The sequence below is a fragment of the Macrosteles quadrilineatus genome, unplaced genomic scaffold (genome assembly GCF_028750875.1).
Source record: "Macrosteles quadrilineatus isolate MER2022 unplaced genomic scaffold, UCM_ALF_1.0 Scaffold_7__1_contigs__length_78375512, whole genome shotgun sequence".
Lineage (NCBI taxonomy): Eukaryota > Metazoa > Arthropoda > Insecta > Hemiptera > Cicadellidae > Macrosteles > Macrosteles quadrilineatus.
This window is the reverse complement of record NW_026542600.1, coordinates 190,458-212,164: the sequence shown is the minus strand read 5'-3', so window position 1 is coordinate 212,164 and position 21,707 is coordinate 190,458. Positions and strand designations below refer to the sequence as shown.

At 35.2% G+C, this 21,707-nt stretch overlaps 1 protein-coding gene across 1 annotated transcript; it reads left to right on the top strand.

Moving 5' to 3' along the window:
• Positions 1-580: 580 nt before the first annotated feature.
• LOC128998564 (inositol polyphosphate 1-phosphatase-like) lies at positions 581-20,438 on the top strand. The gene is made up of 6 exons (XM_054424760.1): positions 581-753; positions 3,656-3,854; positions 13,395-13,656; positions 14,414-14,588; positions 16,432-16,513; positions 17,701-20,438. Exons 1-6 carry the CDS (start codon positions 746-748, stop codon positions 18,061-18,063), a joined length of 1,089 nt encoding a protein of 362 aa, XP_054280735.1. The 5' UTR covers positions 581-745; the 3' UTR covers positions 18,064-20,438.
• The last annotated feature ends 1,269 nt before the right edge of the window (positions 20,439-21,707 follow it).

Sequence of the window (21,707 nt, the reverse complement as noted above, 5' to 3'; positions counted from 1 at the left end):
CTAGCACCTGCCCAGAACCGTCAGGAATATACTTTAATATTATTCCTGACTAATATAAATCCTAACTACCGTCAGGCTTTGACCAGCACGATTACAACTCTAACTCTCGCAATAAAATCAGATATTAATATATCAAACTAATAATATCAAGTCGTCCATTCACCACAAGTGGGTCACTGACTCACTACCCAACTTGACACCAACACGCCTTGAGCACCAATATCACACCGATGTCACCAAAGCACTCCTCTCTACGTACACCACTGGACGTCTCACTAGACACACGCTATCCTCACTGACCGGGATCCACGACTCGAATGTCCGTCCTATACTGTCCTGAACATCTAGGATATCCCAGGCTTATCGGCACTGATAAGCCGGGTCAAAGGGCGCTCGCTAGCTTCCCCGCCGCCGCTTGCTTACCTCATCAATCGGTGCGCGGCCAAATAGCAAATATTTACCCCCCTAGGAAAAAGGCTCGTTACAAAATGAAAAAAAAAACATACGAAAAAAACAAACGATACACTGTGTAGTGTGTGTTTAAGTGTGTACTCTATGTGAGTGAGTGTGACTGTTTGTTTTTAGGATTTAAATCTAATCTAATTAAATTAGTAATTTGTTTGTATCTTATTAACTATCTTAGCCCTAGTTAGTAGTACTGTCTTCCTTCAAGGTTTTTCTTTTGTCTAACCTGTCAAACTTAAATACATAATTTGAGTTCCAGTATATCGTGTACACCTACAGAATGGAAAGGTTAGTGTAAGGGAATGTTAACCTAAGTTACTTTATATGATATGTCTCCTGCTTGAATAAGTTTGAATAAGGCTCATAGCCTACATTTTAATGTTTTTGATGTGTAGTATTAAGTATTTACATTGCTAGCCTAGGCTATTTGGCCTACTTCAATCTTCTCATAATTGTTGTCAGTATTGTTTCGAGATTTATCTCAATTAGCCTACCTAGGCCTACAGTACGGTAAGTTAAGGTCGTCAAACCTTTGAAACCTAGGTATTACAAAGGTAATTAGGGTATTCATTGATTTGACTACGGTTTGCTTTTTGTTATAATGTTTTGCATTTTCTTATGAATAGCCTACATATAATCCATTCTCTTAGAGGGTTTCAGTTGACATAGCCTAGGCCTGGCCTTAGTTAGGCAAGTTACACATGTTTAACTTTATGATAGGGGCCAAGGCCTAGCTAAATGTCTGGTCCGATTAAGACTATTGTTACTGGATAATGTTTTGCCTTGTCTTAACATAAAATAACTTACCGACCGGTCATAAGACCCATTGTGGTCAAAATTCACTAAGGTACCCACACATCACCTTAAACTTAACTTACGGTGGTAATTAAGATAACTCAACCTCCAGACCTCACCCAAAATTAGCCTAGGCTACATAAGCCTAAGTAAGGCTAAATATTTTTTTTTAAATCTCTAAAATTTTACGTTGATTCCAAAAATGATTTTTTTTTTTTACGGAAAACGACATTGTGGATAATTTACTCAAATTATAACCGGTAACTTGGAGCAAGTTGAACAAGAATATGCAAGAGTTTTCAAAATTTATGGAAATTAACGAAGATAGGCCTACACCTGGAAAAGCGTTAGGTTAGGTTAAATTAGATTTCGTTGGGTTAGATTAAACTTAGGCCTACCTAGGTTGGGTTAGGTAATCAATAACCTGGGTATTGTTAGTAACCTAACCTAATCTAACCTAACCTATCCTAACCTAACCAAATCTAGGATAACCTAAACCTAACCTAGTTTTGGTCAATTTGGCGCTAACTAGATTTTCCGCCGCTTTTCCGGCTGTATCTCCTTTAATATCTATTTGATTTTGAATATTCTTGCATATTCTTGTTCAAATTTTTTTCACGTTAACTTAATTTAATACCCACACAAATGATTTACACAGATTTATTTTTTCGTTTTCCGAAGCTATTCCGGACGTACCAGTATCTCCTTTAATATCCGTCGGATCCTGAAAATTCTTGAATAGTAGGCCTATTCTTGTTCAGCTCGCTCTTCCAGTGCTCACTGCTTCTTCAAGCTTTTCCAAACTGGTTTCCACCCAAAAACCTTCAACTTTGTTAACAGATGAAAATCATTTGGTGCTAGGTCAGGGCTGTAGGTAGGCTGACTAAAGATTTCCCACATTAGACTTAAGAGTTCTTGCCGCATTCATGTTGAGACATGATGCAACTTTTTGCTTCAGATCACCCGTGACTTGTGATGGTCTCCCGCTCCCTTCTTCCCCGAGTTAGTTAAACCTTAGATCTTTCAGTTGTTTGTCGTGTGGTTGAAAACAATCAGCTGTAGGCTTTCTTCACTCACTGTCCATTCCACTCGTAAATGTAATCCATTCTACCTTGATTTTTCTAATGTTGTATATTTTACGGTGATAATATTCATCAACAGTGAAAAATATGTTATATTTGGATTCAGGAGGTCATCTTTTGGATATTTGGATTACGGTACTTCTTTTTTATTCAACTCTTGTTATGTTTTTATACATTTATTCTTGTTGATTATTGTTTTGCTTGTTATTATTATTGTTGGTTATGTATTCTCCTAGTTATTAAGCTTTGCTATGTTTGTTATATGTTATGCAATGAGATGAAATGGTGTTTACCGTTGATAAATAAATAAACTTCAGATAAATGTGTAAATATTCATTAACTGTCTAGAGCAGTGTTTCCCAACCTTATTCCGTTCAGGGCACACTAACTAGAACAACTTTGGAGTCACGGCACACTTGTCTATTATATTATAGTATTGACGAATTTTTGAATGATGGTAATTTTTTAAATTAGCAAATATTATGTTTCATAAAATAACCCAAATAATTATTTCTAAGAATCTTGGTTATTTTTTAGTATTTTAGGTACTTATTATGATATATGATTATATTGACAATGTCACCTGTTTTTGTAGCTTATGCTATGTAATCTGTAAAACGTTTATGTGACAATAAATATATATTTATTTATTTATTTGTCTACAAAATATCATTGGTTAAAATTACATTTAGTAAGTGCATAAAAAAATCTTTTTTTTTCGATTACATCTTACTCTGTATAACCTATTTTTTACAAGTAAATATATATGTGTATATAATATAAAGGTGGGTTTACCAAGGTAAAAAATATAAAACTCACATTTGTTATCCAACATATGTACATTATTTAGTGTTTATTAAGTGGAAAGTTTTAAATAATGATAAAACATTGAGCTTGATTAAAATTGTATGAATTTACCAATAATGAGTGAGAAATATTAAATAAACCCAAATAGTGCCCTGGTGGCCAAATAGTTTCAGTTCTAGTGGGAAACTTGTGCTTGACGTATGTTTATTAAAAGTTTCTTTCTTGATCAAAAATTGTTTAACTACTTAAAATTTCGCGGCACACCTACAGAGGCCTACTGGCACACTGGTTGGGAAACACTGGTCTAGAGCCACTGGGTAAAGTATTGGGCATACACAATTAGCCACGACAAAACTAAAATTAAAGTATCACCTTTTTAACCATGTATTCATTAAATGTAATATTTTGAATGGAATTTCTTGTTTGAATACTCTTTATTTTTGGATTACAACAGATTTCTACCCAACCATACTTACAAAAACCAACCTCATTTTCTTTGTTTTCAGAAATATTTTAAGGTCGATTATCTTACTATCAGAAAAAGCTGCAAATATTGCTCGTACAATACGAAAAGAGGATCATCTACTCTCACTACTCACACGTGAGAAAAAGGATGATGAGAAAAATCAGCGGTTTTTTCAAGATTTTAAAACCCTTGCCGACGTTCTTGTGCAAGAAGTGGTAAAACATGAATTGGGGACTGAGGTAAGCAATTGACCCTTGTTTTGCCCTAAAAGTACTCTTATTGAATCACGCTATGATTTAACAAAGCTATATTTGATATTTACTTCAATGTAAGTAGACCTATATAAAATGCATTGTAATAATTCGGGACTGATATATCGGGTCTACTATCAATTTGGTTTTAAGAAATGTGGAATGACGAGTATTTAATTAAGTTGACTTAGGTTTATGTAGACTTTAAGATCTGAAACGCAAGAACTTGATTAAATCTTTGAACAAATTGTTAAATTGTTTCTCGGGGTCTGCAAGACTGGGTGGTTTCGGTTATCATGGTTGAGGTGATACCTACAATAGACTGGTGTATCGGGCTTCGACACAGCTTTCTTGGCTTGCAAGGACACTACCTCTGGTCAGCGCATGTACTGGTGATTGATTGGAACCTGGCCTGTGATTGTATCTCCACCAACATACTATAGGCTAACATGTCTTGTATGTTGGTGGATATATAGTCACAGGCTAGGTCACTTGCACCCTCAGAAGGAATGAATTGTACGATCGTCTGCCCTTCCTACAATGGATAGACAGACATCCATCGTATGAAGGGCAGATGATCGTACAATCTCGAATTCTCCTCACTCCTCTTCTCTATATATCCTGGACAGAACCCGTGGAGCCACCAAAGTAGACGAGGATTCGCCCAAAAAAGTCCATAAAAAATTAATAATTAATTTAACTTTTTGTAACCATGGTTAGGAGAAACTGATTCTTGTATTTTAACCATTACCATGCATTCCACTATTAAGTGAATTTTATTGTATTTATTTTGGTACCAGTTTTAGGCTTAGTTTTGTGATATGTATAAAATTACCATTTAAAGATTAGTTAATTTGATGTCACTTTATTAGTTGAATGCCTCCACATCTGCAATATATCCTTGAATATGAAATAATGAATTTATTCCTTCAAAACAAATAAATACAAAATAATACATTTACTTGGAACTACGTGCCACATTATCCAGTAATCGTGGCAAACGTAAAACAAAAAAATTAAACAATTATATTTACAACTTAATGAGTCCAGTATCTTAATTTGAAAAATACAAGTTGCCGCTCTCTTAAGTAAGGAATGTAAAACTAGAGCTTAAAAAAAAATTTAATCCTAAAGTTTACAGAAATACTGTTATAACTAAAAATTTATTGTTGATATATTGTTGGTTACCAGGGATTTTATGTTTAGCTTTAATTGTTTTATTAATTTGATAGTTTTATTTAAATATTTCTAACAAAATTGTAACTTCAATTGAGTGTTTGTTTTGGTATGAAATGTATGAATATGATTTGGTACTAAAACTAAGCAAACTTGTAGATCTTGGAAAGTAAGTCTGTCAAAGTTAAAATTTAGTGACTAGTTTAGCTTTAACATTTTATTTTATTTAATTCTTAAATCTCATTGGTTCTAGTCTGTGAAAGTTATATTCCTAGATTCCTATTATCTTTAATCTTAAAGAAACAACAAAACAACATTTTAAAATGTGATTGGTATTTTAAAATATTTTTAAGAGGACCAACAAAATGTAAGACAATGTATTGGAGTAGAACATCAAGTAGTTTAAAGATATTTTGAACACCCTAATACTACTTTTGAAACTAATGTTGATGTATTTGTAAATGCATAGTAGAATATTATAAAGTTAAAATAAGTTAGTATAGTTGTATACTGATGTTTACTAGTGTTACCAATGTAAAGTTTAAGCTTTGTTGGTACTACGGGTATTAAAAATTTAATTTAGCCGACGTTCTTGTGCAAGAAGTGGTAAAACATGATTTGGGGACTGAAGTAAGCAATTAATCCTTGTTTTGGGCTAAAAGTACTCTTATTGAATCACGCTATGATTTAACAAAGCTATATTTGATATTAACTTCAATGAAAGTAGACCTATATAAAATGCATTGTAATAATTCGGGACTGATATATCGGGTCTACAGTACCCTGGCAGCGGTTCCAAAACAGTTTTTTTGGTATTGCTAACAGATACTGCAAACCTATAATAAGTATGTAACCCAGATTGGTGTTTTCTTCTTAATCACTCAGTCATCATCAATTTCACTCTTCTGAATGAATATTAATTTATTTATTTATCACTTACAAACATTGATAGGCCCCTACACCAATAGGCCTACAAAATATTACAATAATCTGATGGCAGCAGAAAAAATATCCAATTTCATAGTGTAAATTGTCTTACAAATTAGCATTATATAGTAGCTATTTACACGAGTTGCGTACACTTCTTTACCTACGACAGGGTTTTAATTACTAGAAATCACTACTCGTAACTTCTAAGACAGGTTATGTTTTCGTTTACAACCTCTCATTGCCACTGACAGTGATGCAACAAAACATTATACCAAACACCAATTGCACCACTCTACAATTAAATTTTCCTAAACAGCTGATTAGTTGAATTTGGAATCGTTACAATTTTACTTCGGTCCGTTACTCGTGTTGTTATGAGTAAAACTATGAAAGTAAACAATGCTGTTATTGTTGAATTTCATATATTTATTGTTATTGTTAAAACTCATATATTTATTGTTATTGTTAAAACTCATATATTTATTGTTTGTCGTTCATTTATATTTTTACTTACTATTCTTGTTTGTTGTTCTTGTTCATAATTGGTTGTTATTTAAAGTTTTGCTTTTTGTACGTCTATTTTGATACTGCTCAAATTGTATTTACTTTACCGCATGTCATTTTCAAAAATTACTTTTGTATGTATATGTTTAAGTTAGATCAAGTCATCTTGTATACCATATTGTAAATTGGTTCTTGATCGTTGGAAGGTAAAAGAAAATAAAATAAAATGGTGCTATGTGAAACTTATTAATTCTAAGAACTGAATCGGCAACTTTAAAAAACGGTCGTAGGTAAATAACTTAACAACGATAAAATAACTATCTAACAAAACAATTGCAATCCTAATATCATTTTAAGTGACATGCAATCCAAGGAAAGGGCTACATCTCAAGTTTAACAACGTTTATAACAGTTATTTAATAACAATAATATAGACTACCACAAAAGTAAACAACAATATAAACTTTAACAAACTAGATAGTAATATAAATTTCAACAAAATAATAACAATATGACAACAACAACAACCATAATAAATCAAATAATTTCATAACCGAATAACAATAACTATTCATGGCTATTTATGAAAATTTACATCCTTAATGTTGTAAGCATATCTAGCTAAATATCCATACAAAATAAGGACCCATAAAGCAAAATGATTTGGTACTCCGTAAACTCTCACTTTATAGTTGAAGCTTTGCTAACTGAGTCATCAGCCGATGTTTATACACTGTGAGTCTCTACACAAGACTCTCCAAAGTTCAACTCCGCTGTTGTGTCTGTGTGGTAGATGGAATAAGTACATTATAGTCCTTCGCTGAATTAATTATTTTGTAGTTGATCATAAGTAGTTAAAATGTGTACCTCTTAAGTTAACTTTATTCATTTTCCAACTTTTTTGGTAAATTTATTAATATTGGAATGTACCTTACATTATTATGGCCTACATCATTCAGGTGTACGTGAGAGTTTAGTTAATTATATTGGGTCTAATATTCAACAAACATTGCTTTTCTTTTAAAATAATGCCTAAGCTAACAAAGTTGAAATCACAGAGATTGAAAGGCACATGGTAAGAATTTTAATTTTATTTATTTTTCCAGTAACAGCAACTAAAAAATTGAATTAGGTATTTAAGTTATCTTGATTAGTTTTGCAAGAACAAAGGCTACTTAACAAGGTAACCTAAATAATTGACAATCATTAGGCATTTCAAGTTTGCTTATCTTAGCTTATTTATCAAGGAACAATATGGATTTAGACAGTTTTAGCCATAGCAGATTTAATCAGGTGTGTATTGGAGGGCTTGGATGGATCGCAGACCTCAGCTGGTGTGTTCTGTGATCTATCCAAGGCTTTTGACTGTATAGTACATGATATTCTTCTTGATAAGTTAAAAGTTTACAACTCCGCTTCTTCCGTATTTTCTTGGGTTAAGTGTTACCTATCTGGTAGACACCACAGAACTGTTATTAAAAAAAATGGTATGGTTTTTAAATCTGAATGGAGGAAAGGAACGTGGGGCGTGCCCCAGGTTTCAATTCTTGGTCCTATTATGTTTTTAATCTATATAAACGATTTAGCAAAAAATTTTGATTCAGGGTGTCCACATTCTGGAAAGTCAGGGATAGTCATGGAAAGTCATGGAAAAAAATTTTGGTCATGGAAAGTCAGGGAAATAGGCAAGAAGTCATGGAAAGTCATGGAAATTCCCAATTATGGATGGATTTCAGGGGACCATTCAATGCTCTAGTCAGCTGTAACCCGGACTGTTGTAGCATTTTTCAGGATTTTTCACAAATGTTCGACAATTCAATTTATTACAGTTGTATTATTTTATGAGTTTTCGGTTTGTTTTAGTTTATTGTTGTACCTATTGTACTCCATTGTTATCTGTTATTACATATTTCAGTATTTTCTGCAAAATAACATGTCCAGGCAGTATTATTTGTGTGTGTATGTTATATTATAATTTGTGTGTAAAGTTCGTGAGTCATGGAAATCAATGGTTAATGGTCATGGATAGTCATGGAAAGTCATGGAAATTAATGACAAATTTTTTGTGGACACCCTGTGATTTCAAAATTGTTCTGTATGCAGATGATGCTATTCTTAAATCAAACAACATTTTAGATTTACAGCAAGTTATTCAGAATTCCCTCACAGATATGCAAGAGTGGTTCAAGGCCAATGGTCTTAAATTAAATAGTAGCAAAACTAATGTAATCAATTTTAGCACTACGCGAAAACAGGAAAAAAATCTTAATCAAATAATATTAAATGATGATCATCTTCCTATTGTAAAGTCAACAAAGTTCTTGAGTCTCGAGGTTGATGAAAAACTAAACTGGAAAACATATATTGATAAATTACTGACTTACAGACGAGATTGATTGTATATCATGCATTGTTCGCTTCTTCAATGCAGTATGGTGTTGAACTTTGGGGAGGTAGTTCAGGTATGGAGTCTGTTTTTAAATTACAAAAAAAGTATCTTAAAATCATGACAAATTCTAAACCTAAAACATCCTGTAAAAAGATTTTGGAAGTCCTATTGATAATGATCATAAGTTTAAGAAAGAAGTTCAGTCCCTGCTGCTAAACAAAGTGTATTATGGTATAAATGATTTCTTATGTGACACTTTGTAATATGATGTAAATAAACTAAAATATGTAGATTAAATATGTATATAAAATTAAGGCATTTGTTTAAGTTTTTGCCAACAAAAAAAATGTTATCATTAGTCCAGTCAAGGAATGAGGTGTAGAGTGCGTGAGCAGGTAACTAAGCGATTCCTTCAGAAACTTGTTCAGGGGGCTTAGGGTGTTAACATACCAAAAGTCCTGACTCCTAGGTGGTGAGCCAGGGGGTGGAGGGGGGAAAAAGGGGGGGAAAAAGGTACGCATTTTGGGTTTTTTGATTATATCTCGAAAACTATCAACTTTTTGTATACTATAGTAAATTATAAAATTGAAGAAGATTAAATCTTCTACAAGAAAAGTATATAATGTGTTTATTTTGGTTCAACAGATTACGAGTTATAACTTATTTAATTGATATCTTATTAAAATACTCCTTCCATAAGAAATGCATGTAAATTAGTATGCGAAATGGGGCGAATCCTATCCGCCCAAAGGAAATATAAATGATATTCTGGAAATCTTGACAAAATTTCCAGTAATTTGACACTTTAATCATTAAAATTGATCCAAAATTAAGGCGAGGGCAAGGTAACAAAATGTCAAGTTTTGGTGTTTTTTTATTGGAAATATAAAAAAAAACCTTAAATCATCCCATTTTTAAACGCTCACCCTCGCTTTAATTTTTGACAAAATTTCATTATTAAAGTGTCTACAGGGTGTATACCAACCGGGAAAACCGGGAGAACCGGGAAATAACCTTGAATTTGAAAGAACCTGGAAAAAACCGGGAAAAAGCCGGGATTTTTGGACCGAATCCGGGATTTTTATTTTAGCCCCGGCAGAAGATTGTAGTCGTAAAATGCGTCTTGCCGCGATTGCGGGCGACGACGATGACGTTTTCGTGACCGCGGGAGACGACGATGACGTTTCCGTGACCGCGGGAGACGACAATGATGTTTACATGGCTGCGGTAAATATTCATGATTTTACCGCGATCGCGTACTTCGACGATTACGTTTCCCTAACCGCTGGAGTCAATGATGATGTCTACACGGCCACGTGAAATACTCATGATTTTGCCGCGATTGCGACCTACGACGATGACGTTTCCGTAACCGCGGGAGACTACGATGACGTTTCCATGACCGCGGGAGACTACGATGACGTTTCCGTGACCGCGGGAGACTACGATGACGTTTCCGTGACCGCGGGAGACTACGATGACGTTTCCGTGACCGCGGGAGACGACGATGACGTTACCGTGACCGTGGGAGACGACGATGACGTTTCCGTGACCGCGGGGTCAACGATGATGTATACACTGCCGCGGGAAATATTCATGATTTTGCCGAGATCGCGGACGACGACGATGACGTTTCCGTGACCACGGACAATGACGATGACGTTTCCGTGACCGCGGACGACGACGATGACGTTTCCGTGACCGCGGACGACGATGATGACGTTTCCGTGACCGCGGGAGACGACGATGATTATATCTACGCGACGTGGCCACAGATGTTTATGATTTTGCCGAGATCGCGGACGACGGCGATGATGTTTTCATATCTGCGAGAGGCAATGATGATGTCTACACGGCCGCGGAAGATTTTCGTGATTTGCCGTGACCGCGAAAGACGACGATGATGATTTCTACACGGCCGCGTGATATGCTAATGATTTTGCCGTGATTGCGGCCGACGACGATGACGTTTCCGTGACCGCGGGAGACGACGATGATTATATCTACGCGACGCGGCCACAGATGTTTATGATTTTGCCGAGATCGCGGACGACGGCGATGATGTTTTCATATCTGCGAGAGGCAATGATGATGTCTACACGGCCGCGGAAGATTTTCGTGATTTGCCGTGACCGCGAAAGACGACGATGATGATTTCTACACGGCCGCGTGATATGCTAATGATTTTGCCGTGATTGCGGCCGACGACGATGACGTTTCCGTGACCGCGGGAGACGATGATGACGTTTCCGTGACCGCGGGAGACGACGATGATGTAGACACGGCCGCAGGAAATATTCATGATTTTACCGAGATCGCGGACGATGACGTTTCCGTGACTGCGGGAGGCTATGATGATGTCTACACGGCCGCGGAAGATATTCGTGATTTGCCGTGACCGCGAAAGACGACGATGATTTTGTCTACACGGCCGCAGATGTTCATGATTTAGCCACGATCGCGGACAACGACGATGACGTTTACGTGACCGCAGGATCAACGATGATGTTTACACTGCCGCGGGAAACATTCATGATTTTGCCGAGATCGCGCACGACAACGATGACGTTCCCGTGACCGCGGGAGTCAATGATGGTGTCTACACGGCATCGGAACATTTTCGTTATTTTGCCGTGATCGCGGTCGATGACGATGACGTTTACGTGACCGTGGGAGTCAATGATGATGTCCACACGGCCGCGGAAGATTTTCGTGATTTTGCCGCGATCGTGGATGACGATGATTACGTTTTCGTGATCGCGAGAGATGGCGATAATGTATACATACCGCGGGAGATGTCCAGGATTGTTCTATGGTAGTGTAAGACTGTGATGATGTTTACGTCACCGTGGGAAGCGACCAAGAAATATTCAGGATTTAGCCGCCGTTGATAATGTGTTCATAAAAAATGAAGATAATATTCATGATTTTGCTGCTATCGAGAGAGACGATGTTTCCGTGGACTTAAGTAATGATGATAATGAAAATTATTACTATAATAAGGATTATTACTTTTTTAACATTAGCTCACTGGACTTTGAAACAAATTTAATGCAAGTTTATATTGTATACTTAGGCTGCAAGTCTTAAATTGATTATAGTTTAAGTGGAACCAAACAAATACGCGGGAACCTGGAAAAACTTCGAAAAACCAGGAAAAACCTGGAAAAAACCTGGAATTTCACTTTAATAAAGTAGTATACACCCTGTGTCAAATTACTGGAAATTTTGTCAAGATTTCCAGAATATCAATTATATTTCCTTTGGGCGGATAGGATTCGCCCCATTTCGCATACTAATTTACATGCATTTCTTATGGAAGGAGTATTTTAATAAGATATCAATTAAATAAGTTATAACTCGTAATCTGTTGAACCAAAATAAACACATTATATATTTTTCTTGTAGAAAATTTAATCTTCTTCAATTTTATAATTTACTATAGTATACAAAAAGTTGATAGTTTTCGAGATATAATAAAAAAACCCAAAATGCGTACCTTTTCCCCCCCCTTTTTCCCCCCTCCACCCCCTGGCTCACCACCTAGGAGTCAGGACTTTTGGTATGTTAACACCCTAAGCCCCCTGAACAAGTTTCTGAAGGAATCGCTTAGTTACCTGCTCATGCACTCTACACCTACTTTTGGATCATTCATTGACTGGACTACATGTATATTTTGCTTTTAGTTTTTAAGATGTTGACATGTCACTTGTTTTACCAGCTGTGCTGGGGGAGGAAAATGTATTGTGACAAATAAAGAATCTGAATCTTAAGCTTACAGCTTACTTTTAGTACTATGTTCAATAGTCTGATGTTTTGTTTATATACACCCTTACATCCCCGTAAGTATCAGGCTATTTAGAGTCAACTTCATTTGCTTCTGCAGTTTGATCAGTTAGGGCCTTTGCACACTAGGCTACCACGAAGTCATTGAGTTACATGTACAACAGCACACTGGGCCACTGGGTTAGCGCAACTCTATGGCGACACCAGGAGTTTTGTTTATCTCCAGTGTAACTTTTTGATCATGGCGAGGCTTGACGTAGAATGTTTTGGAAGATTATTGGTGAAGTGTAATCAGAAAGAGGTATGAAAGCGTACTCAAACTCGGATAGAGATATCAATTATTAAGAGAAGGTACAAACAGCCATTCTTGGATATATGTTAAACTTGTCTGGATTGTTTCTGAGGATGACATATTTGAGTAAAAAACAACCCTTGATCTTTGATCGGGTAAAAAATACAGTTTTTTTGCTCTTATTCCGCAAATAAAGAAAGGTAAAAGCGAACCCACAAGCTTCTTACATATCGATTACGATCAATAGAAAACAACTAACTGAGCAAGTGTGGTGGCTGGTAAGGTAGCTCACCACTCAAGGTTACTCGCCACCAAACACGCTTCCAAAGTGGCGCCTCCATGGTGGCCTAGTGTGCAAAGGCCCTTGAAGCCTTTCTGTCTTAACAAGGTCTTATAACGGAATTCATTTTAAGAGATTGTCACATTATCTATGTAAAATATATTTTTTTAGTTTCCTGAACTGGTGGGACATATCTATGGCGAAGAAAGCAATGAGTTTTCATGTTTGGATGGAGAAACTATAGAACTAAAAGTTTGCATCAGTGAAGAAAAAACTGCCCAACAGTTGCTAAGGATTGTTGGAGATGAAAAAGTAGCCAATTTACTCGCATGTCTAGTCCATTCCAAACCTGAGTTCCCAGATGACTTAGAAATCCCAACCGATGTCACTTGTCTTCCCTTGGAAGAAATAGGGATTTGGATTGATCCCATTGGTAATTTCATCACTTTTTAATCCTTTTTTAGTTGTACCTATTTCTTAAGCTACTTAAGTAAGGAACGTTGGGTTAAAAATAAAATGCTTCTAATCTTAAATACCCCTAACTCCACGCTAAATCTAAAAAAATGTGGCAAACTATAAATTATGTTAGAAAAATTTATAGTTTTGATGTACCTATTCATTTATTGGAAAACTTTTTCAAGTAAATAAACAAGCATGAACAATGCAAAAGTAAATTATACTCATGCCTAGTAGGCTATAAGAAGTAAATACTGACTACTTTTTACAGAGTGTGGCATAATGGATTAAGCAGTTTCATTCACATAGTACTCCGGCTATGTTGGTAGTAGGCAGATACTTCCGTTCTTTCATCGGTTACTTATACCATTTCAGTAGCCAAAATGGCATAGACCAGACAACTTTGAGACTGTTTGTGTATTTCCAAACAACAAGTCATTGGTTGCGATATGAGAAAGTTTTTGCTGGCTGCTTTTTATTCTGCACAATGACCAGTCCTAAACAATGAGGGCTAATTAAATGGTATGAGGGACTGATGACAACACAACAAAATGTATCAGCCTACCACCTACATAGTACTAGCAGGCATACTACATAAGAAACTGCTTAATCCGTTTTGCCCTGCTCTTACTGCTTTGAAATCTGTAACTACTACTTTTAAAAATTGACGTTTTTGCTGTTGATTAAAATTAATTAGTTAAGATGATTTCTGATCTACCATCGTTATTTTCCAGACTCCACGGCCGAGTACATTAATGCGAATGAAGAAATCAGCTCAGTGAATGGAATTTGTTTGTCTGGACTACCTTGCGTCACAGTGTTAATTGGAGCGTTCCTCCGCGGAAAATCCTCTGGAAACCCTGTGCTAGGCGTTCTTAATCAACCGTTCCACAAATATGCTGATGGAAGGTAGGTACATCTCAAATGTCGCGTCGCTGATAGCTTGGAACCTTTTTAACTGTATATAATTTCTGTAACAATACACAAATGAAGTTTTATTTTTTGGGTCAGTTCTAACCTAAACCAAGTCAAGTCAAAATATACTTTATTCATTATATGCACATGAAACCTACATTACTCTGAACAAAGTCAATTATTTCTTAAATAAATACAATAATAAATCAAATAATAAACTATGATATTAATAAACAACAACAGTAAAACTATGTAATGAAGTGCAATAATATAAATTCTTTAAAAGAGTAAAGAGCTTTTCCAATTATATAGTTTTTTTAGTTTTCTTTTAAATCTTTCTCTATTTACCTCTTTCTTTATTTTTTAGGAAGTTTCCTAAATGTTTGTGTTACAAGACAATAATGGATTTTTTAAATTCTAATTTTGGCTGTTGTATATTTAAATTTCTATTTCTTGTTGGGTATCAGTGTCCTGAGCTGTTTTTCGGTCTTGTTTTCCTTGACGGTCATAATGGTATCAAAAATGTATGTCCAAAAACTTTTAAAATTCCCAGCTCTATAAAAGCTTGTTTGTAGGGTAAAATTAGGTATGTAGTATGTAGTAAAATTGTAGAGTATGTAGGGCTAAAAATAAATGATGCAAAAACCAAATTCATGATAGTAACAAGAGGAGAAGCTGGAAATAATGAAGAGTTTTTTTCAAGTCAACAACCATGAATTCCAAAGAGTAAATAATTTCACCTATCTAGGCGTTCTACTATCTGACAAAAATACGGAAGACATGGAAATTCAGAATAGGATAAATTTAGCAAATAAGAGTTGGTACGCATGCAGTAAACTAATGAAATCAAAACTTTTAACGAGAAAGACAAAAATTAGAATCTACAAAACTATAGTAAAACCCGTACTTTTATATGGAGGGGAAAATTGGATCCTGAGCAAGAACTCAGAAAAGAAAATAATAACTTTTGAGAACAAAGTTTTGAGAACTATATATGGGCCAGTATGTGAAGATGGAGTATGGAGAATCCGCCACAACCGGGAGCTAAGAGAATTATTTCAAGACCCTGATATCATTGGAGAAAGTAGAAGATTAAGGTGGGTTGGCCATATCCTAAGGAGAAAGGAGGAGAGTCTACTGAAGATAGCACTCAGAGGAAATCCGAGGGGAAGAAGACCAATAGGTAGACCGAAAGCCAGGTGGTGGGGTCAAGTACGAAAAGATTTGGAAAGGATGAGGCTTGTAGAGGAAGATGCATGGGACCGAGACTATTGGCGACAGCGTGTTGGCGAGGCCAAGTACCAGCTAGGGTACAGGTGGCCATGGCAGTAAGCAGTAAGTATAAAAGCTTGTTTGGCTGAAACTCTTCTCTCAATTCCTAACATTATTCTAATACATTTTTTCTGTAATTTAAAAATCTTTTTTAAGTTTTCGTTTTGGTTGACGTATTGTAATGTTACCTATCCCTAAGCAGAAACTATTGTAGATGAAGATAACATTGCAACCTGAAAAACGTGGTAGATAATTAACGGAAAAGGTCTAATACTATTAATTTAATGTTTAGTAATACGTCATGATTAACTGATATGAGTTACAATTAGGAAAGTTGTGCAAAATAACTGACTTTAGTTTAACAGCTCACATGTATATTTCCACATACCTTAAACTATTCTCTACAAATATTGTCAACACTTTCAGTTGTGATTTTTAATACAGTCGTAAACTGTACATTTCAACTTGATATCATGTTTTTTACTTAGCTGATGTTCATTGTACTCAACAAAAAACTTGTAATTAAGTTTCATTAGATCGTAATAAGATTTGACTTTGCTTTCAGATGGAAGGGCAGGGTGATGTGGGGTATTGCTTATAGAGAAACAATTCTATCTTCTGTTACACCTCTATCAGGCGGAGAAAAGGTAACACACTCAATGAAGTACATCACAATATACAGTAGAACTAGGACCAGACCCCATCCGGATTATCAAAATAACAATAAAAATGGCCCTAATGCGCACTATTTGATTAAACAACTTTTTGAATTGTATATTTTCTAGTGTACAATAAAGCGTCTAAAAAGGAGATGAATTGAAACATTTTTTATGTTCAAGCACTGTATCGTACTTGTAGCAACGGTCATGTGTTTAGTGTATAGTAACACCACTCTACATATTTGAGCTAAAAAAAAATTGTAAGTTTTTGAGGTTTTTTAACTGCGGTATTGGTTTTGTTTTGCAGCTAATTCCTTGATTAATTTTAAAAGACTGCACAAAACGTTTCTTGCTAGAGAGAAATCCAAATTATTGACGGTCGAATTATCGATGTTCTACTGTACCTTGAATTGAAAGTTTAAGGTTTTGATCAAACTCATACACAACGTATTAAATGAGTAAATAATGTTTTGTGATTGCAAACACTGTTCTCACATGTAAGTTGTTTTTATAAGCTAATAAAATTTACTGTATGTTAATTTTAAAATGGGAAGAATCTACAGTGAAAATAGTGAAATAGGAATTTATTTTATTCTAAGCTATCAACACTAACACTTTACTACAAAACACACTTTATTACCTTCTCTGTAGCAGCAAACCTAGGTAATTATTAAGTCTAATGTTATCCAAACAGGGAATAAATCTGTCAAGCTTAAGAAAATATTTTTGTCAAAAATCAATCAGACAGATGAAAATTCTCTTAGTATTCAGGTTTGCTGCAGCTGGGGTTTTTGGTTGTAGTCTCTGGATTATGTTGGATAACAAAATTGGTTTTATTACCCAATTCTGCGTAATCCAATTGCTGCTTATTACCACAACTAGTTTTAAGTTTTGACTTGTTATGAAGTGTCCTCAGGAGTTGACGGACATAAAAATCACTTCATCAGAAGGTCGTTGGTTAACATAAACAAACAAAGACAAACATTAATCCAGCTTGATTGGATCTTGAATCTACATCCATCTGTTGATGTCACATCGTTCTCCGTATCGTTGTTACTGTCCTTCAATCATTTCGTCCTATAATGTTCGTCTGTGTATGTTCTGTATGTAAATCAACCAACGCCTGATGATTTTTTTCTCGAGTGTTGGTTGTTCATGGGTGTTATCTTTTACAGTTGGTGGTCCTCAGCAGATTTGAGAAGGAAGAGGTCAAGTCTCGTCTGAAGAAGGCTGGTTACACTCTGTTGGAGGCTGCTGGAGCAGGATACAAGTTGATGTTAGTTGCAACAGGCGCAGTGTGTGCCTATGTGCTCAGCAAACCCTGCACGTTCTACTGGGACACGTGTAGCGTAGACACTATTCTGCGTGCTCACACAGGAGGTTTGGTCAACTACCATCTGGCCGTCACGGAGAAGAAAATCTGTCCGTTGTTGTACTGTGAAGGGGTCGGAGTGGACCAGTGTGCCAACAAAGGGGGGTTTATTGCGTACAACAATTCAGATGTCTTGCACGACATCATCGGGGTGCTTGCAGACTAGTGCTGCTGCCGAGACAATTTTGAACAGTTATAGTAACTTCAGTTTGAGTTACATCGCCCCAGGGACGTAACTATAGCTTTTTTCCAGTAAGTAGACTGATTTTTTAGTTTCACTCGAGTCTTTTTGTTTTAGTATTTTGTAAAATGTTGTGATACGTTATGACAATGAAAAGTTACTGTTTTGTTACGGTTATTCTCAGCTTAAATACAGTAAAACCTCACAAACTCAACAATTAGTGGACCCAGAGGTTGTCGAGTTATTCAGAATATTGAAATATTTAATGGGTTAATTAGTCAATACATAACAGACTAATATCTACATATACATTTATTACTCAAGAGTATTTTTAAATTGAGTAAACAATCTTTAAAGATATTTGTAATATTCAGCAATTAGAACTAAATGTTCTGAAAAAATTGCTTGAAAATCTAACACAATAGTAAAGCATTTAGACTTGCACTCTGTCAAATGTTGACTTTCGAGTTAGTGAGGTTTACTGTATAGGCTAGTTTATCTTTTTAAATAATAATACATTATTAAGTGGAGGATATATGCTTTTCAGTACTATACGTTTAGTGTTTTAGTACATTATCCCACCGTGATTCTTTATTTGTTGAACTATTTATTGGGGTATAAATATATCAGGATGGCATTTAAACATGTTTTCAAACTAAGGAACACTTTGTCCCTTGAACAATGGTTTTAAGACATGTCGAATGATAAGTATTAAATTAAGTTGACTTAGGTTTATGTAGATTTTAAGACCTGAAACGCAAGAACGTAATTTCATCTTTGAACAAATTGTTAAATTGTTTCTCGAGGTCTGCAAGACTGTGTGGTTTCGGTTATCATGGTTGAGGTGATTCCTACAATAGACTGGTGTATTGGGCTTCGGTACAGCTTCTTTGGCATGCTTGAGTATTTCAAAGGACACAACCTCTGGTTAGCGCATGTACTGGTGATTCATTGGTACCTGGTCTGTGACTATATATCCACCAACATACAAGACATGTTAGCCATCACCAGCACCTCCGTGGAGCCATCATTTGGCCTTCGCAAAGTGCTCCAAGATTGTGAACGAGCTGTACACAATCTTGGAGCACTTTTCGGTGGCCAACTGTTGGCTCCACGGAGGTGCTGGTGATGGCTAACATGTCTTGTATGTTGGTGGATATATAGTCACAGGCCAGGTACCAATGAATCACCAGTACATGCGCTAACCAGAAGTTGTGTCCTTTGAATTACTCAAGCATGCCAAGGAAGCTGTGCCGAAGCCTGATACACCAGTCAATCAGTTGGCCATCACAAAGTGTCACCTTGTGATGGCCAACTGTTGGCTCCACGGAGGTGCTGGTGATGGCTAACATGTCTTTTATGTTGGTGGAGATGTAATCACAGGCCAGATCACTTGCACCCTCAGCAGGTATGGTGGTCTATCCATCGCAGGAAGGGCAGACGATCGTACAATCTCAAAATTTCTCCTCACTCCTCTTCTCTATGTATCCTTGACAGAACCCGTGGAGCCACCAAAGTAGATGTGGGTTCTCCCAAAAAATCCATAAAAAATAATAATTAATTTAACTTTTACAACCATGGTTAGGAGAAACTGTTTCTTGTATTTTAACCATTACCATGCATTCCACTACTAAGGGACTTTGATTGTATTTATTTTGGTACCAGTTTTAGGCTTAGTTTTGTGATATGTGTATAGTATTACCATTCAAAGAGTACAGTTAATTTGATGTCACTTTATTAGTTGAATGCCTCCACATCTGCAATATATCCTTGAATATTGTTTGTTACCAGGGATTTTATGTTTTAGCTTTAATAGTTTTACTAATTTGATACTTTTATTTATATTTCTAGCGAAATTGTAACTTCAATTGAGTGTTTGTTTTGGTATGAAATGTATGAATATATGATTTGGTACTAAAACTAAGCGAACTTGTAAATCTTGGAAAGTAAGATCTGTCTAAATTAAAATTTAGTGACTAGGTTAGCTTTGAAATTGTATTTCATGTTTATTTCTTCAATCTCATTGGTTCTAGTCTGTGAAAGTTATATTCCTAGATTCTTATTATCTTTAAACTTAATGAAACCACAGAACAACTTTTTAAAATGTGATTTGTATCTTAAAATGTAAAATTTTGAGTGATTTTAAGAGGACCAACAAAATGTAAGACAAAGTATTGGAGTAGGACATCAAGAATACTACTTTTGAAACTAATGTTGATGTATTTGTAAATGCATAGTAGAATATTATATCCTTAAAATAAGTTAATTGAATTGTATGTATACTGATGTTTACTAGTGTTACCACAGTAAAGTTTAAGCTATGTTGGTACTGCAGGTATTAAAAGTTTAATTTAATCGTTGATTGGTTTTTATTACTTTCCATTTACTAGTTTATATTTTTTTACTTTACCAGTCCTCCAATTTTGATGGGCCTTAATAATGATAATGTAAAAACATACATCAATGCTTGATTTTGCTATGTATAACTTCAGCATTGTATGTATGTACTGACAAAAAGTACCTACGTAAAAATACCGATAACATTTTATTTGACTTTTTTCCATCCATTAATGTACAATTCTTGGTTCTCCTGATTGGCCTGATTTTGCTGCATTATTTGTTGGAATTTAGGCCTTCAAGTTTTGCCTATAAACACCAAGACATGTGTTTTATACCATGAAATCAAGGGATAAGTATTAGAAAAGGCCTTATATGAACAAAGTGTGCATGGAGCGTATTGAATATATACACAGTACAGAAATTAGATGTACACAGAAACCAATTATTTTTTAATTTGATTTTCATAATCTTAGTCCAATGTAATATATTTTTATTGTAAAATGAAATACAATCATTTGATAATGTACATTTACAGAAAGTACTACAGTATAAGTAAGTGCTTATAGTAACACTTTCACCTTGCACGTTTAATAACAATCAAAATCAGACTACTTATCATATTTTTATTTACTTTCCGTAAATAACAAATACAATGCTGATCAAGAAGTTATAATATACTGTACATTTGACAATGTATAACTTTTAAATTATGAGGTACAAGCTGCTGGGGAGAGGACACAAAAGAGCTGTTCTATCTGTTGTATGAAATAGTTACACATCTACTACTCATTTTAGACACAAATTTTAATTTGACCACTTATTGTAATAAATTTATTCTTCAATTTCAGAAAATTTTTTTGCGCAAATAATTTATTTCCACTCATGTAATTAAGATGTATGTTAAAACTATTTTTTTTCTTTTTCAAACAAATAATTTGTGATTCTACAAAATCGTGACGTTTTGCTGCCTCGCCCTGTGCATGTAATAACAGTTTAAATTATATATTAACAACACAAACTACAGTATACAGTGGATTGGGAGTTTAACTTTAATATCATCTAGCGGTGATTAGACGAACTGTTGAGAACGAAGATGTAAAGTCAAAGTCAAAGTACAAAGCCAGATTAACAAATATTTTGCATTGGCCTAGTCTTAACTAATAAAATTACATTTATTATGATATTTATTAAGCACCATATACAAATTGTTTGGTTGTGACACACAACCCCTTGCGATGTTTAATAAAGACTCCCAACAAATTCCTGGGCGCTGTAGCAGACCTTATTTA

Excerpts from the sequence above, each read along its gene's own strand:
- LOC128998564 (XM_054424760.1), top strand. Across the intron at positions 13,657-14,413 it reads GATTTGGATTGATCCCATTG|ACTCCACGGCCGAGTACATT; the intron begins GTAATTTCATCA and ends GTTATTTTCCAG. Across the intron at positions 16,514-17,700 it reads CTCTATCAGGCGGAGAAAAG|TTGGTGGTCCTCAGCAGATT; the intron begins GTAACACACTCA and ends TATCTTTTACAG.